Here is an 18,506-nt window from a genome sequence, read left to right as displayed (position 1 = left end):
TCTATGGTGGATGGGGTTCCCGGGGTGGTGGACCTGGGAGTGGCTGCTGGTGGAGTGTCGATGGGGCTCCCGGCCCCGCTGCTGGGAGTCACGGAGGAGCTCACTGCTGGTGTCTCTCCTTGCTGCTGGGCTTGGAGGGTCTGTCCACAGATGTGATGGTGTTTCTCCCAGTCCTTATGCTGGCAAAATGAGCCACAGTATCGTGCTGTGTTGCAACCACTGCAGGTTTCACTAGCTTTCCGGCCACAGTTCCAGCAACTCTAGAAGCAAAAGAGGAGGGGGAGAGATAGGAGAAATTAGTTAGTGTCCTAAACTTTGTATTTAAAACAGCTGGCAGGGAACTGCTGGTCAACCTTCTGCCTAACGATGGTCGAGGCATCAGTAGGTGCTACCTTGGGTGGCTGAACCTGTTCCACAGCAGCTACAGTCCCCTGGGGGACTCTGGCCCTCAGAAACTGGGCAAGAGCAAAAGCAGCTATCTGCTAGTAGAAGCGATGCAAACTCCAAGTACTCGCTCATGTCCAGTCACCAGGAGCATGCTGACTAATAGAAAGTTTCAGTACAACTTCAGCTAGCTCCACTGCCAGATTATTAAAACAGTGGAACATACACACAAAAAAGTGCTTCTCTAAAAGTGGAGAGGGACTAATGCAAGAAAAGAGAGGGAGAAAAAGACCTAACACATAGGTAAGACTTGTTACCCTCGGAAAACCTCGATTTTAATCATTTGAGTAATGCCATTTGACTCAGTGGCACTTCTGGCAGTGAATAGTTAAGCTGGAGCCTAAATCTTTGGCAGGATGGGGAAGCCACTGCAGAATATGTATGCTATTCACTTTCACACACTCTATAGCTATGCCAGCTGGATGCTGGAACACAGCCAATCTTTAAGTGATATTCCTCAACTACATAAAAAAAATTTCCCAATTTCAGAATCAAACAAAGATCTAAATCCAAAACAATATTTTAAGGAATGTAGACATTTAATCAGAGTCAAGTGGCTCCTTTAGAAAATATCCATGTGTTAGTTGCATCCTCCCCCTTGGGGAGTTGGTTGCTTGTTTTGGGCTTTTTTTTTTGCTTGGGTGGTTTTTTTTTTTGGCATAGGCACATACTGGCAGATGGGGGAAGAGTAACTGTCCAGTGCTCAATTGCTCTTTGAGATTGAAATCAAATGTACATGGCATTCTCAATTCATACTGATTAAACACACAGACTAAACCAGGTAATTGCAGATACATGTGTTGGGGGCTTTTTTTTTTTTTTTTTTTTTTTTTTTTTTTTTAATTCATAAAATTGTTCCCATCTTTAAAAACACTTTTAAAAAAAGGTGGAATTACCAACACACAGAAACAGATGTTTCTGGTAGTTAAATGTCGGGAATTCAGACTCCTTGTCTGGCATCACCTGGTTTTCATTCAGTATTCATTGTTTCAGGTTCCTTTTGCTCAAACTCTGTCCAGTGCTGGAGAGCTAAAACCACCTTTGGAAATGGACAGCTGTATTATTCTTGAACACCTTTTCTTTAAAAGACAGCAGCAAAGATCAGGCTCAGGCACCGCAAGCTTTGGCAACAGATGATTTCTGTTCACGTTGCTGGCTGAGAGCTCCAGAGCCCAAATTCTACCGAAGAAAAGCCAGGCTTGAGATGCTAGCTAACAGCCTGGGCTGTGCTACGTGCACCCCTGCTCACGTATTTCCAGTTGATCCAGATATCACAGACAGAGCTTGAGCTCACTATCAGATTGAGCATGGTCAAGGTATCTTTCCTCCTGGGAAGCTCTAGCAGGTACAAACAAAACAGAGCACCCTGGCTGGACTGTGGAGGCAGCATCTCAGATAACAGGGGACCAAAATGTCATGTTGGTGACAAAGCGGTAATCATCATATGACGGTGTATGAGCAGGATTACAGACTGCTTTACACCTGAGTTAAGACTCTGCATCTCCTAGCACTGGCAAGGCTCGGCCTGGAGTACTATCCAGGTTGGGATGATGCATTTCAAATACAGCAAATGAAATAAGACAAATAAGACTTGGAAAGAACCCAGAGAAAGGCAGCCAGAATAATCCAAGGTCAGGCGAACACAAGCTATGAAAAGAGACTGAACAAACTGAGACTGTTAAACCTCAGGAGAGACGGTAGCCTGAGAGGGGACAGTAGCAGCCAAACATCTTGGAAGCTACTGCAGTGAAACAGGCAATGACTATGTCTACATCGATGAACAGGAGAAGTAATGGGATCAAACATCTGCAAGAAAAACTGGAAAGAGATGTTATGAGAAATCTTTTTAAGGACAGGCAAAAATTCCCTAGAGGTACTGGAGAATCTCCTCACTAAAGCACAGGAAAAGCAGGTATCTTACAGGAATGATACAGCTAGAGCTGATCTTGCATTGGGAAAGGGAGTAGCAGATCTCTCAAAGCCTCTCCTCGTCTATCTTCTCTGTCTTTAGGTAGTGACCTACTACACTGCACTTCCAGCTCATGCTTTATAGAGTTCCAGATGTAGCTAAAACTACAAGGAGGAATGGATTACAGTTTAACTCTGCATTGATTTTCCTGTGAAACAGTGAGGTTACACAAAGGGCCAGATTCCAGACTACATAATTCAATTTAACTTCACTACCTTGAAAATGGATTAATTCAATGAAATTGGGCTAAATTACACCAGATGGGAATCTCGCTCCGAATCTATGCCACCTATCGTATTTCATCCTCCTCTTTCAACTGACAAGGAACATCAGTCTTAGGTCAGAACCTTATCTTAGGTCAGACTCCTAAGTCGCATGCACTTAAGCTTCCATCTTCAAACAACAGAACTCAGAAACTTCTGTTTGCCATCATGAAAATTCTTAAAAACAAATGGTCTCCATTTCTGTGGTCTCTGGTACCAGGACACATACTTGTTAATAATTTTGCCCATCCTGTCACTTTCAACTTTGAAATATTTAACCACAATTGAGTATTTGCTTTCCTCTGACACCTCCAGCTGAGACTCAGTGTAGAGCTGGCTTAAAGAAGAAAAAAAAACCCAAATGGACTGTGACATGTCAAAGAGATTATGAACTCTAAAATGCAGTAATACAGTGTCAAACGCTGCTCTGTCATCTTTGACAAATTCTGGATTTCCCCAGTTTACTAGGAAAGGAAGCATGACTGGGTACGAAGAACCCAGATTTTTCCCGGTTCTGCAATTCCCATGGCATTCAAAACTCTATCACTGCTAACCACAAGAAAAAGAATGTCTAGAAATCACTGAAACCACAGTGGCATAAATGAGGACTGTATGAGCCACTGAACACCAGTGCAAAATAACAGCAAAGTTGTTTATGAAAATTCTATCGAAGACTCATTAGAAAGCGAAACACATCGGTACTTTGGAAATTCCCACACTGCATCAAAATGCAGTGCTCCATGCAAAGATATTCAAACCTTTAGATGCTTCTAGTAAAGTTACACCTACCACTGAACACAGGCTTGCCCAAGCCACTGTTTATTGCGTGAAGTACATCTATGTTCATACAAGTCAGCATGAGAGAAGCTAAATCCTGAAAACAGAAGTGCAGAGAAGCATACAGAAGAGACGTGCAAGCTGGCTAGCCAGGCTTAGCTCAGGAGTCTGGGGCAGTGCCAAAGTTCACATCACATCTGGACTGATCCTGCGCAGAACACACGGCTCTTGTGCCTCTGTACCACCCACCACTGCAGGGCATGATGTCCTACTTTCTAAGAGATGCCCAGCGAAAAAAATTAAACATTAGCTGCCATATGTATTAAATTTAATACCAGCTTAAAAACTAGGCTTGCCTGAATCACAGCATCTGATGCTCAGAGTCAGGTTTGCTGGCACAGTCCTGGTCTCAATGGATTGGTCAGCAGAGAGTGAACCCAGCTGTCTTCAAAATGTCAGGTAAGTGTGATATGCACATACAACATAAACTGCTGCAATATAAACAAGCCCTAACATTACACATCTCTTAAAAGCAGTGTTGGACCAGCTACATACTTGTTTTATCTGAGCAGATGTCAGCATCTGCTTTAAGTAGAGAGAACTGAAACATTTCTGTTCCTTTCCCATCCCCAGCCCCCACCCTACTCAAAAGTGAGGAAGAACACTGAGTGTCAGATTTTTCAGTGGCATTTTATACCAGAGCAGAAAGACAGATGTTTTGATGATTTTTTTCCCCCCTACAATCTGGGCAGCCAGTCTCTGTACTAAGTTGTTCACCCTTACTATTAAAATTGATTTGCACAACAGTACATTGCAGCCAAAGCAAGCACGGCAGTCATTAAAGAGGAGGCTGCTCACACATGTTTCTGTACTTAGCCAAGTCAGCTACTGATGAATGGGTCATCTTTTGTCAAGCAACTGTAAGGAACTGGTAAAGAAATAATTTGTGGTTCAGGAACAGCCATGCTGACAGGTAGGCCTTCTCCTCTCCTTTTGCTTTCCAACAGCAGTGTGCTCTGTTTGCTGGTCTTCAACCAATCTCTTATTACAATAACAGAACATAATGAACATGTCCTGGTCAGTAGCAAGGGCTTATGCCAAGAAATTATGGAACTCTTTAGAAAGTAAATGTACAGGTGCTGAAGCAGTGGCACTGAGAACTAAATCATGTGGAACAATTCAAACATAAGAAAAGAACAATAGTTCAACAAGGGACTAGGTCACGGTCAGAAATTAAAACTATACTATGTAATCTAGTGATTCTCAGAATATTGCAGACCACTTCTTAAAACTCAGGATGCTTCCAAATATCACACCTCCCCTATTAGTCCTCTCACTGTCCTAAGCCCCCTTTATTTTGCTCCAGTCAGTTCAACATGTTTAGCTTCACTGTTTTCTTGCAGACAGTCTTGCAGTCAGGGATGCTACTTTTTCTGGGTTTAAAACAAAGCAACAAAACCCCCCAAACAAAACTAGGGGGAAAAAAACAAAACAAAACAAAACACAAAAAAACCCAAGAACAACAACAAAAAAATCTACTTCTCTTTGTGAGACCTCTGAAAGGTCTTGGATGAGGAGACTACATATTATCTTAAACTTATAATAATTACAAAAATCTTGAGTCTTAGTACTAGTTATCGCTTTGAGCTCTGGAGAAGACTTCAATAAAAATCATGCCACAAAGTTCTCACACCAGAGCAGCTTCAAGAAGCCTCAGCTAGGTCCAGGTTGCATTTTACTGAATAAAAAATGAAAAGCTGTAAGGGAGAGACCTTGCCAATAGACAGGGAGTGGTCGTATCAGACGAAAATTATATCTGATACATTAGAAATCTGGTGCCAAATTCCCATCTCCATTCATAGTTTCCACAGCCAAAAAAATAAATGACACCTGTGGGAGAAATATTCTCTGTCAGGAACTGCATGGAGATTATATAGCAGCCTATACTGAGCTCTCTTGCAAGCCTTGGCATAATGTCCCGCCAAGGATAAGAAATGAGTGATGCTCAGCCTTCCTCTAAATCTGTAAGACTGCAGAAGCTGCTACTTCAGCATCCTCATATTTGGAACTGGAAATATTCTAGCCCTGGAAATATTACTCCAGTGCCTTTGGTATGCAGGAATCTCTGTTGCTGGAAGCGTACTGCTGAAAGTTGTAAACAGAGAGAAGTTTTTGGAGACTTACAACCGAGACAAATGAGGAGGGATGTTCACAGATATATCGAGAAATAATGAACACCAAAGCAAACATGAAGTTTTATTCCTCAACCCCAATAAACACAAGGTCTCATCTCCAAAGAAACCATTTTTGAACACCAGCAAACTGATCTCCTGTCCTCAAAGATGAAGGAAAAGGCTGGTCCATTTTTACAGGAGTTATCAAAAAAAAAGGGCAGCCTGAGTTAACAGGTAATCATGAGCAGCACTGCCCTAAGCGTTTGGATTTTGGCACAATTAAAAGCCGAAGAAGAAATAATTATAAAAACTTAACAGACACATCTAACTCTCAAATAAGTATCACTGTCATGTCCCTTCAGAATTAACCAAGCACCTGTAAACACAACCTGAGCAAACTTGAGTTCTCTCTGCAGGGTTACTAAAACCTGCATTTCTCACCTCAAAACAGCCACCCTGATGTCCCACACATGACCACAGGGGGTGAAAGCTCCGGGACCAGGACACTAGACTTCATTTCAGGGTCCAGGAGGCTTGTATCCCTCCCTGAGGATGCACAGCCCTGAGAACATCTGTAACCCTATAACTGCCATTCCATTAGAATGCAATTAAAAGAATTATTTGTCTTTTTTTAAAGTCTTGTTTCCAAGAAGTGAACAACCTCGTAAGCAATCTGCTGGAGAAGAAGTAAAGATGTCTGTTGTTATACAGCCTTTTCCAGAGCTGTGACTGCTCAGGAGCGAATTAAAGCACACAAACTCTGTACATGTTCCTTTGGATGCACATTTGCTTGTGGAAGAACGGGCTGTGTGTATTGGCACATAAATACTTCCTCTGCCCTGCCTACACTATATCAGTTCACTAAACATTTAATTTGCAGTTTCCTCCAAAGGCGTTTACCTTTGGAATTTTCGTTTTAACAACAGGCGTCTCTTGTACATATACACACACAAAATGACAGCTCTTTAATGATGCTAAGTCAGACAAATGCCCTTTCTATGAACACAGTCCAGGAAAAACGTCCTTGAGTATCTCAGATACAAAATGCCAATAAATTGAATTTATGTCTCATTTAATCTACAATGGAACAGTTAGTACTTAAAGGGTACATACACTTCCCCTAGTCCCTTTCTTCCTGAGAAACTTTCAGATGCTGAAAATCAATTCCTTTTGTCTCCTTATTATTCATCTGCTACACATTAAGTAGAAACTCTGGGCCTTCAGTGATCCCACAATGGTCTTTCATCTCCAGAGAAGCCTGGTATGAATTAAAATCTTACGCTCCCTCAGATTATGGATGCATACTGCAGCATGCCACTGACTTATCTGCTCATGATTTTTGCCAGTTTTCTCAGCATGCTGCAGCTAGCTCATCTGCATCTTTCAACTTAAGTGACTCTTCCACAACGCCGCCCATCCAGCCCATGAAAAGTGCTTTGACAGTAGTGTACACAAACACATGTCCCCACACAACAGGTATTGTGATCTACTCTCTTGTCCAACTCCCTACCATTTAGAATTTATATTAAAAAGTGGGTTTACTACAGCCAAGATCTTAGCACAAGAACAATAAATACTTCATGAAAGTAATGTTCTTTCATTTCAGTGGCCTTGAGAGATGCAGATTATATACGAAGAACTTTTAACTGACATAATTTCTTTGTCATATCTGTTTTTAAGGGCAGTTTTAACTTAGGACGTTGTTTTTCTGTAACAGACGTAAAATTTAATTGCTATCTAGACTTCTGCAGCACTGGTCAAACAGGAGCAGTCCTGTTTGAACACGCTGTTCTTTCACTCCCAGCTAGTCTGCTGCTTGATGTCCCATACCGCAGCAGTTCAAGGCTTCCACTTTCAGGTCTAAAAGTAAATCAAGGCTTAACATACTTATTCTTGTTTTATTCTTTGTTTCTCTTTCAGTCTATTTTTCATCCTTCCAACGCCATTTGCCCACTCCTCAACTCTCAAATATTCCCTGCAGCCAAAGTAACACATGCAAAATAAGGAAACACTTGCAAATCTACATTCACATTCTGTCCTACAGGAACCATGATCTTTTGCTAATCACTTCTACATCCAACACTTTCCCCAGAAAAGCTTTTAGCCACCTTGCTCTACAACCTCTTGTAACTGTTTCTTTGTTTAAATTAGATTTCACTGTGAAATATTTTCGATGAAACAATCTTGTTATCTATTCAATATGGCTGCTTGAAGAGCTTTAAAATAAAGCTATTGAAAAGCTAAATTAGAACAGAAGCGTGTGCATTACATGTAATCCTAAACAACAGTTAAAAGGTGGGAACACAGCTCAAGCTCACTATTTTGGGCTCAGATTACAACATAGCCAAGAAAAACTGGAGCTCAGCGTGCACCTGAAATACACGTCCAAAGCAACTGTGCAAACAGTGAACAGTGGGCACTGAACTCCAATGTCACACAAATAGCATGTGCCAGCTAGATTAACGTTAGCCCAGATGCACCCGTGGTCTGCAGCCACAGGTGATGCCTGCCCAGCAAAGACCTTACCTCGCTTGAATCCTCCTGCTGATTGATAACAGCTAGTGCATCCTCTGCAGCCTGGCGCTTGGCTTCGGCAACAGTGCGCTCCATCTTAGCTCTCTCCGAAGTGATCATGTCGTGAGCTTTCCGCTCTGCCTCCGACACTGCCTTCTGCAACTCGGCCATCGCCTGACGCTTTACTTCATTGACGGCTTCCTCTGCAAAGGACGGATAGAAAACTTCATCAGCACAGCAGGTTGGGCACAGGGCTACATACGACCAAAGCATGAAATGCAGCAGAGACTCTATCATATTGAGAGTCTTCATTTTGAGAAGGACACAGAGGAACCTGGTTCCTCAAGACTCTTCAGGGCCACCCCGGTGCCTCTTTACTTCCCCATCACTGAAAGCTCTCACAAGTCTCTAACGCTTGTGATGATCCTTGCTATTTTGATTCACAGTCAGTACTTCGTTAAGTACAGACATTTCAGATGTCTGGTGCGTTATTTTTGTAATCTTTTTCAACATTTTACTTGGAAAACTGGGTTTGCAGCACACCAGATTTATGACTATCTTTGGCAAAAATTATTATATAAGACGTAATATTACAGGCGTTTTCAAAAATGTATCTTTAAGCTCTGGAAATTAAGACAAGATTTATAGTCATTAACACTTTTTTTCCCTGTATGTTAACGAATAAATACATGAAGTTAAAAAAACCCCAAGAGTTTACTTAAAAATTTTAAATCATTAGTCTAATATCTTTTCCTGGACAGATAATTTTACGAGCCAAAATTAAAATTTGTTTATGAACATTCATTTGACCTCTTGATCTCTCCTTCAAACCTATGTTTACACTGTGAAGACTTGACTTCCTGGCTCCGCCGAGCTCTTGAGCGCACCACAGCCAGCGAGGCTTCCGTGCACCATTAACGCTGAGCAGGGGCACAGCGCTTCACTAAATTCAAACCTTCATCATGCTTCTTGTAAAACAACTAAGCCAACATGAGCCGTTTCTTTGGTATATACTAGCTTCATATCTTTTATTCCGGAAAACATGGATTGTCACAAATTGGTTATTTGGGTTTTGATGCAGGAAGAGTGCAAAGCTTTTACTAATGAACAGTCTTTTAATTGACAACTAAAACAAGCAATTTTTTTTTTTTTAATTAACTGCTCTAATTAACAAGGAAACCATCCTCCCCCTGAATTAGTTTATCTAATTTTCATCTTTATTCAAAGCAAAATGACAATGATTAATTGAAAATTTAATAAGCAGTAATTATTAACTTGGCAAACCTAGTACCAATTAACACTCTATTAAAACTAATTATGACATGTTTCATTCAAGTGTTTGCACTTAATTGTTTCATCCACTTAAAAACCACCTTAATTAAATGTTCTGTTTAATTAAAAACATAGATTTCTAATAAAAATGTTTTACTGTAGATTAAAATCTAAGTATTACAACTGTGTTATGGGTTTGAGCTTTAGTCCATTTATTTAGCCCACGTATTTGTGTGCATGCACATCCACATACACCTAACTCTTACCTACAGAGTCTATGTCAGTAACTCTCTTTTGTCTCACAGCTCTGCACTTGTTATTTTAAAAAAATAAGGACTACACAAACTCTCCATTTTCAGTTATTAAGCAAATTACCATAAAGACACAACTTTAAGCCACGTACTGACTAAAACTGAATTAATTAAAATGAAAGAAGAGTTCTATTATTCTGTGTATGTGTGTTATTCGTGTGCATGTCTGCAAGAGATGTTTCAGCTGAAGTTTTTGAGGGAGGGGAATTTAGAGATAAAACTTATGCCTTTATTTTTATGAGGCTGAAAATATGCCCTTATATTACCCTACCATAAATGTTGTTTAGGGGAAAGCCTCAGGAGAGGAAAAAATCATACCCTTCAACCATACAGCCAAGGCTTAATTTACTTTGAATATTCAAGGTGAATTAAAATTCTATCTAAGTGGCAATACAGGACAATAATTTTTGCTTACGATCAAAGCTGTAGCTAGACTAATTGTATATGCAAATCAGGCAATTTATATTTAAATTATGCATTCCTATTCTAGTCCCACAGGCACACACAGATCAGCAAAGGGAATTGGTAGGACATTTGCAAGGTGCTTGAATATTTATTACCAACTGCAAACATTCACTGATCGTGAGAAAAGAAATATACACAGGCAAACATACAGATGCAATTTTATTACCATTTTCATAAAAATGAGGCAACTTAAATACAGACGTTTTGTCTATGAACTGCTGTTATTAACAAAGTGGCTTTCTTTGAGAAAATCAGTATTCTTGCTGATATTTGCTACGAATAGACATTATCTCTTTGTATGGCATGTTGCGTTTTCATTACATCATATAAATTTAGTCTTACGTTGAGGTGTTTGCAGTGGTTAGAAATACCAGTTTAAACTATTACATTAAACAAAAGTACGATACTCCAACATTTTACAGACTTCTAATTTTATAGTTTTTCATCCTACATAATCTACTTCTTTTCAGTCCAAATATAGAAATTGAACTTTATATCCTAACTTCTATATTGCATAAGTTTTTTTTGCAAAGCTTCTGAGAGTGTGAAGATGCTAAAAATGCTTACGAGGCCATATGCCTGACTGATACTTTTTAATTGGCATAAACTATGGATTGGACTTTAGTATTTCCATTAACTTTGACAACAGAATTTGTGTTGTGCTACACTAGTGTGAAAACAAATAGTTAAATATGTCAGGTTTTTTGGTCACAATGCACCATCATAATTTCAATACATTATGAACTCATGAACATCCGAATAAACTAGACAAAATTTCCCATCACTGATTTTCTGCACATCTTCTTAAAATAAATGTTTCCAGTACCTACAGATAATTTATAGACATAGAATGCAGGCTTCATAGTTTCATATAACAATAAAAACTGTAATATCTGTGCAGGAAAAGTTATGGGTGACAGTGAAGGAGATTTTATTTGCCTTGACAATGCTGAGCTATGATGACCAAGAATGATACCAGCACTCTTCCCTTCTCTGCTTTTCCAGAGAAAGGAAGAGTGATTGGATTCCAATATCAGAAAACATACATCTGGAAGTTTTTAAAACCAAATATCTAAGCTGCCATATCTGCATCCTCCATTTTCCCCACTAAGTATTCTGGCATAAATTCACTCTGTCTTTTTAAGAATACAATTGAAATCTTCCTTCCCTTTGAGCAGTGCTAACTCGTGAGAGAAGCTCCAGGGAGCCAGCAGCCTGTGTGGAATGGGCGTTACTCAGCATGATCAGAGGTACTCGGAGGTGGGTGACTCAGGAGAGATATTCAACTCATCATTCACTCCTGTATATAACCCAACATGATGATTCACCAGCCAGCTCCTGGTCACCTTCCTCACATCATGGGCACACTCAGTCCACATGATGGAAAAGAAAAGATGATAGGCAGGGGTGCAGTCCCATGCCATCATGAAATTTTGCATCATCTCACTCTCAGGCTGACCCTGGTAAAGAAGGTCATTGGGAGCTGGTGACATGAGTTGTCTTGGCTTCATACTCCAAAATGCACAATCTCTTTCTCAGGACTCCCCTGGAGAATCTGCAGGGTCTTCACTGTCCTTGTATGACAAAGTATGGTGATTCCACACCTGTTTGGTAACTCCAGAAAGTAACTGGAGTAACTGGTAACTCCAGTCCAGAACTGCCATGAACAGTAGGCTTTGCTGTGTGATAGGAGATGGCTGGAAGACAGTTTCCTCATGACACAGAAAGAAGCTAAGACAGCAGCCCACAGTGGGCCTGGGATCCCCTCAGTATTTAAGAAACAGAAATACGTATTTCCAGAGAGCGAGTAATCCAACCTATGATCTGACTGATCCACTTCACGTGCTTCCCTCTCTCTTGACTACTGAGGGTCACCAAGAACTTGGCTTGGACTCTTCATCTACATACCCATAATTCAATGAGAAGAATCAGGACACTGATGCCTTTCCGCTGATGTATGAAACTGAATTGGGTTCACATGGCTTTAACCCACAAGGTGCTGCTTACTATGTGCTTGCTCCAATAATCACAAAAGCACATGCTTAACTTGGTATATTTGAAGAATTGCGCTGGAGTCTTATCAATCTCCAAAAGTTTAAAGTGAATCCCTTTTTCACAGGATTTTGAGGTTGCTTATTAACGGTTTTTATCCCAAATTCTTTCAGTTCAATGGATTCAGCATCCCATTCAGACTTTTATACTTGATTCAGCTGTCTACACATTGGTCTTTATGAACATTTGAGATACCAAGATACCCACACTAAGCCAGCAGAAATGACTTGTGAGAGATTTGCAGCCTTCTTGACAGTTGCAGCCTAGCCAGGAAACTACAGAGCATCTCAAATGGCACTAAAGACCTATTCTTACAGCGCTGAATTGCACCTTTACTGCCATGAACTGATGACGAAATTGTGGAGACCTCCAACTTCAGTGCACCCTTCTGAAAATGAAGGAGCATAATTTATGAAAAGCAGTATGCTTTCTGATGTTTTACTACTCTTGGTAACAGATACAGGTGTGCATCCTGTAAAGAGTCAGACTTCTTTTATTCTCCTGTTCACAGGCACACTCAGTTAATGCAGGGAATCTGATTTAAACCCACATCAGCATGAAAATAAGAGACTAGAAATGGACCAAAGGGAAGACTTTGTTTTAAAGGAACTGATGACATATATGTTCACAAGATGACATATCACAAGGTGACATATCATATCTCCTTTATGCTACCATTTGTGCATATATGCAATGTGAATGCACATCCAATTTTATAACTCAGGCCAAAAGCTTCAATTAACGTGTATTGCTAACTTATGAAGAAACTTTTTTTCTTGTATTGTACTGCATCTAGAGGTCATAAACGACCCGATATGCCAAACAACATCAAAACCTAGATTTTACAAGAATTAAAAAGTTCCTGAAATTCAACTGAATAATGCTCCTCTTACTGAGATTTCCTGGGACTGCATATTTTTTTTCTTATTTTTCATTTAAGCTGTTACTATAAATATGGCAAAACAAACTGTAAAATTACTTTTGGGTACACAAAAGCATTGAGTTACAATGACTACACTTTCCTTGGACGAAAGAAGAATTTGTAGATTATTTTGTTATTTTTCATATAAACCACAGCAATTCCAAAAATATTAATTTACGTATTGACAAATGTAGACTTTACATGATAACCCACATCACACAAACAACGCAACTTCTTGTCTGATGCAAAAAAAATGCCAGCAGAACATTTTTACACATATGTTCTGTATCTAGTTTAAAATACACCAAGAAGCAGCAAGCAGTTAGAGGAGATTTGATCAGAAAGCGTCAAAACTGCTGCATATTTGCCATTTAATCATTAACTCCTGCTCAGACAGCTGCAGTAGACTTCATGGTTATACAGGTGTTCAAAATGGGGGTGTGTGTATGAGCGTATATATAGAAGCTCAACCACATCACTGGAGTTCAAGAGCTACCTCCTGGCCCCTCTGAAAACAAGAAAACTCTGATATTGATGTTGAAAGAGCAAAGGTTTAGCTCCAGCACCACAATAGGATCCTTGCCAGGAAACTCCTGTGTTCCAGCAGAGTTTTGAAGTGTTGAAACAAACTCTGTACCACCACAACATCTGCCCATCGTGCTTTTCAAGCTCAGGGAAGACGCTGCCAATGCCCGCGCAACCACCCAGAGCAGCTGTGGAGATGTGATCTTGCTTACTTCATTGAAAACTTTGTAAGTTTATGAGCACAGACTTCACTGGGGGCTGACAGGCACAAAGTCTTTAAAATTAAGAATGGTTACATTGCATAGCTGGAGGTTTTTCTTTAACAGGTATTCTTAGGTTTTTTTCCCTCCATTGGGAATTCTGACCGTAACTAGGTAAGAACCTTGAAGCTTAAAAAAAAATCCCACACAAACTTTTTTTTTAAATTGCTAACAGACTGAAACTTTAGCGTATCAAGTTTCAGCCTGAAACCATTATAACCCCAGAAAATAGGGGTCCTTCATGGAAGTACCGATATCCCCATAACTATAGCAGCAGATGCTTCTATTATTTCATGTCCTGATCAGTTCCAGTTTAAGATTATTAAACACAATTTTTTCTTGTTACTAGTAAGTTGTCCCCCCCCCCCCTTTTTTTTTCATCCCTCACATCAGTGCATTAACAACTGCACACAGCTGCCAGAAGACTAAGCTGGTGTTTTTAAACAGTTCTTACCAGCTTTCTTCCAGATCTCCTCTGGCACGTATCCAGACGCAGGCCTGTGAAGGAATTCCCGATGCGATTCTGCAGGAGGAGGGGGTGTGGAGAGAAAAAGAAAGAGCATCGTAAGCAATGCTTGCTTGTCGAGAACAAGACTTAGAGAAATACCTTTTCCCATTACTAAGACAAAAAAAAAACATGGGAAGTTTTTTCTTATGCAAAAGAAAACGGGTGCCATGGCTGTAGCTCACAAATCTCACACAGACCAGATCAATGTTTAGGACTCATATGTCTCATCTTAAGCCAAGCTGAGGCGAGTTTGCTTTATTTTTATTGTACAGCGTTTCAAGTCAACTCTGTATGACAGTTTCCATGCTTTTAAGGCTGGATTTGCAAGACCAACTGAGGGAGTGACGTGCTTCATCCTTTGTCATTATGTTTATGAAAAGGACGAAGAAAGAGGGCAACAGCTCGCGCTTGGCACTTCTGCTCTGTAAAAACAGAATGGCTACTGACAAGCAGAGATGAAAGCCAAGATGTCATTCCAGTGATCAAATAAGCTGTCCACAGAAAAAGAAAGGGGTGTTTCTACATGTTCAGAGCTACGCTTTCCTATATCTGAGCCCATGTTGGCAACTGTAGCTGCACGAGTTTGAAAAACAGAACCTTTCACTTTAGGTTAAGCCCCTAAATACATATGCTTCCAAACAACCTCACTGGAGCTGAAGCTCGTAATTCACCCATATATTTCCATCACATTTTGACAGCTCTTCCCCCCCCCTCCTCTTTTTTTAAAGGGTTTAACCTCTGGGCCTGAGCCTAAGAGCTCTGAAATCAGCAAGATCCCTTCCACACGGACTTCAAAGGCGCAAGATCAGACAATACAAAAAGAAAATTCACTTTGGCCTGAAATTTAGCATACAGATTCTCAGCAGATGAAAAGCTGCTCTTTTCAAATACAATTTAAAAACTGATTAACTATTTTTCAAAGTAAGAGGAGAAATTAAAAAACAAAAACAGAACAAAACAAAAACGCAAAAAAAACCTGCCAACAGCCACAAAGGTAAGTTCATTGCCATGATTACTATTGCCTGTGTGATAGAATTCAATTGTCAAAATAGAATAACTTGATCTATTACATTAGAGATAATGTTTGCATCTTTTTAGAGATGTTGCTAGAAATGAAACATCCTGTTTGATGGCCGAGTTTGAGACATAACAAAAGCACACATGCCATTCTTTGAATACTAATTTGTACTAAATATATTCATTTTTGTATCTTAAAGTTATTATTTGATAACTTGGTCAAAAAGTAGTATTTTTACAAAAAAGGCTGAATCATTAGTTTTTGCGAATCGTTTTTTACACCACCACACATACGCATGCAGTACTGTTTATATACAGTAGGCTACAGAAACTTAAACACATTTAAAAGATGACATTTAATATTGCAGACAGCTAACAAAGGTGGAAATGACAGGGGCCGTTTCAGCTACGCAGAGAGCAGGGAATCCCAATCCCTCCGCACTGTTCCACAGATGCAGTTTCTAACACATGAATCTGCAGACACCGATGGGGTGGACTGAATCTTCCCATCTGACAGGCAGCTGAGTGGATTTCCCCAGCTCTTCTGTTTGCCGCTAAAGTATGGGATGAAAATAAAATGGATTTTTGTAGGCAGAATTTCACACCTCTCGAGCATAAAATGCTGGGGGTGTGTGTGCAAGATTCTGCAAAACAGCTAACTATTTACATTGCTTTAACCGACATGACAGAGGACTTCAGACCTGATGCTGAAAACGGGAAAATTCTCGGTATCACTTGGCTTGTATGATTCTGGAGATGACAAATATCATTGTGTACACTTCTCTCATCCCTTGGAGGCTTTTAGACTTATGGGAACAGTGCCAGTTCAGTCAGAGACAGAGGAGGCAGCAGCAAACATTGCTTGAAAGCTCAGGAAAACTAAAGGCAAAAAATTAACACACTCTTACTTGCTCTCCTGCAATACCTGCAGGAAAAGACCCAACCAGACTCCAAATGTGGCAAAACAAGGGGTTTGTTGCATTCATGTCTTGTGTTTTGTGTTGAGTTTTCCTGTCTGCTATTTAAGGTACCATCCACTGCAAGGGTTTCATAACCTTGATTTAAGCCCTTTACCATGGTACTTAGTATTAAAAATAAAGAGATGTGGAGCTGATTTTTTTAGTACACATGACTTTCCAAAAATGGAATTCAATGACATAAATGACCAGATTGCCAGCTAATTGTTAAAATTTCCAAAACATAAACATCAATCAAGCTCTTATTCCAACCACAAATTATTTACATGAGGAATGAGATCCTCTGCAAGAAGAATTAAATCAAGAGCTTGTGAGAGACTTTCCTGTAGTTTGGAGACTTTCCTATAGTTTGGAATGGCTCACAAAAAAAGACAAGAAGCACTTATGAAGATAATAAAAACCATATTTCCAAGCAAGAAAAATATTACTAACATGACTATTGTTTAGTCAGTGGTGATGAGCCCATGAAAACAATCTTCTTTTGGGGGCTAAACTACAGGATGCGACCAGAGGATATAAGTCTTATATTACTATTATTTTTAAGGAAAGGTGTGCTTCAGATTAAGAATCACAGAACTTGCTCACTAAAACTAAACCACAAAAGATCCTAACTTAGACGTCTAGCAAACTCAAACCAAAAGTAACACAATCAAGTGAAGTCCTTAAAACACTAAATGTAAAACCAACTGCAAAAAGCCATAATGAGGAAGAATGCACTATATTAACTGACTGACTGCAGCACCTAGAAATCAATGTAAATTCTGCCTGGAAGGAAATGGAATTAAATCAGACAAAATTAGGAATAACCTGAAGTGACAAGGCAGCTCATACAGAAAAGGATGAGGGAAAAAGCTTTACGTGTCAGACATAATACAGATTTGTTAATGGTGAAAATGCAACAGTGTTATTATGAGAACAAAGGGATGCACACTACTGAATTTGCTTGAAATTCACAGAGAGGCACGGTATGAGAGCACTTGTTGATAATCAGTCTGGTTCCTACTGAACCATATGGAAAAGCCCAACAAGGAAAATAAAAAGCACATATACATGAGAGTAATCAATGCTTGCCTGTGAAAAGTCTATATGAAGTAAAACTAAAATAGATTTTGAAACGGAAAATGTTTTTGGAATTTTCTATTTTAATGTAAAATATACTTTTCAGCAATAAAGTTGCTGGACAGGCACATAAGAATACACGTGAGGAAAAGACAGAAAAATTGGTCTCAGTTTCAGACCTCACATTCTACTGAATACCACGGAACAACATAATACATTGTTTTCTAAAATATATATATAAAGTACTATTTTAGTCTATCTTGGATTTTTTTTAATAAGAAAGAAAACATTCACCAAAAAAATCCTATAGTCACAATATGATGCCACGTTCTATATGGGTCCCGACTGTTTATTTCAGGAACGCATTCAACCATAAGAATCACTGACAGTTAATTGATCAAACAGGTTTCTGGTGTTCAGCAAATAGAAATATCCTGTAGACTGCTTATTTTTCATGGTTTTAATATAAGGAGAATAGGTGCTGAAAGCCCTGAGAGAGAGAGAGGGATGTGAAGTTGTAAGAGCAGAAATAAATATGGGTCTGGGAAGCGAAACTGAGACGAAAAATTAGGACCAAATAAAGGAGGTGAACTCTCATATGACAATAAGGACCAAACCCAAGAAAACAGAATAGAAAGACTTAAAAGGAAAAGATGTGTTCAAAACTGTCAAAAAAGCCTAATTCATATTTGGAAAGAAGGAACAGAAGATGGGTTGAAAATCTGAAAGAATGGAGGTTTTTACCACTGGACAATGACATCAAAGCCTATAATAACAAAATAATAAGAAACAGAGATGAACAGCTGATCTTTTGGGGACCTTTTAGAATTTATTGTATTTATGAAAACACTGGCAGCAACAACAATACCCTATACACCACAGTGAACATTAGGGCTCAAGCATAATAAAAGCTGCATATCAACAGCCCTGAACTATATGAAATATATAAGCCTTTATATGTATTTATATGCTTTTCCTATTTCATATGCAAGTTTTG

The 18,506-nt window shown here is 39.5% G+C and overlaps 1 protein-coding gene across 5 annotated transcripts in view; it reads right to left on the bottom strand.

The window, feature by feature from the left end:
* Window positions 1-18,506, bottom strand: part of RUNX1T1 (RUNX1 partner transcriptional co-repressor 1) — a 114,950-nt gene that overhangs the window by 3,860 nt on the left and 92,584 nt on the right. For all 5 annotated transcript variants that reach the window (XM_087750110.1, XM_087750132.1, XM_087750118.1 and 2 more), the window contains 3 exons: window positions 14,403-14,471; window positions 8,154-8,344; window positions 1-260 (listed from right to left, as the gene is read on the bottom strand). The exon at window positions 1-260 is cut by the window's left edge and continues 3,860 nt beyond it. In XM_087750110.1, coding sequence (XP_087606236.1) covers window positions 1-260; window positions 8,154-8,344; window positions 14,403-14,471 — 520 coding nt within the window. The remainder of the gene's footprint in view (window positions 261-8,153; window positions 8,345-14,402; window positions 14,472-18,506) is intronic.

The sequence above is a fragment of the Nipponia nippon genome, unplaced genomic scaffold, assembly GCF_047370975.1.
Source record: "Nipponia nippon isolate SJK-2023a ecotype South Korea unplaced genomic scaffold, ASM4737097v1 scaffold_1, whole genome shotgun sequence".
NCBI lineage: Eukaryota > Metazoa > Chordata > Aves > Pelecaniformes > Threskiornithidae > Nipponia > Nipponia nippon.
The sequence above is the reverse complement of the archived record's forward strand: the minus strand, read 5'-3'. Positions and strand labels throughout refer to the sequence as shown.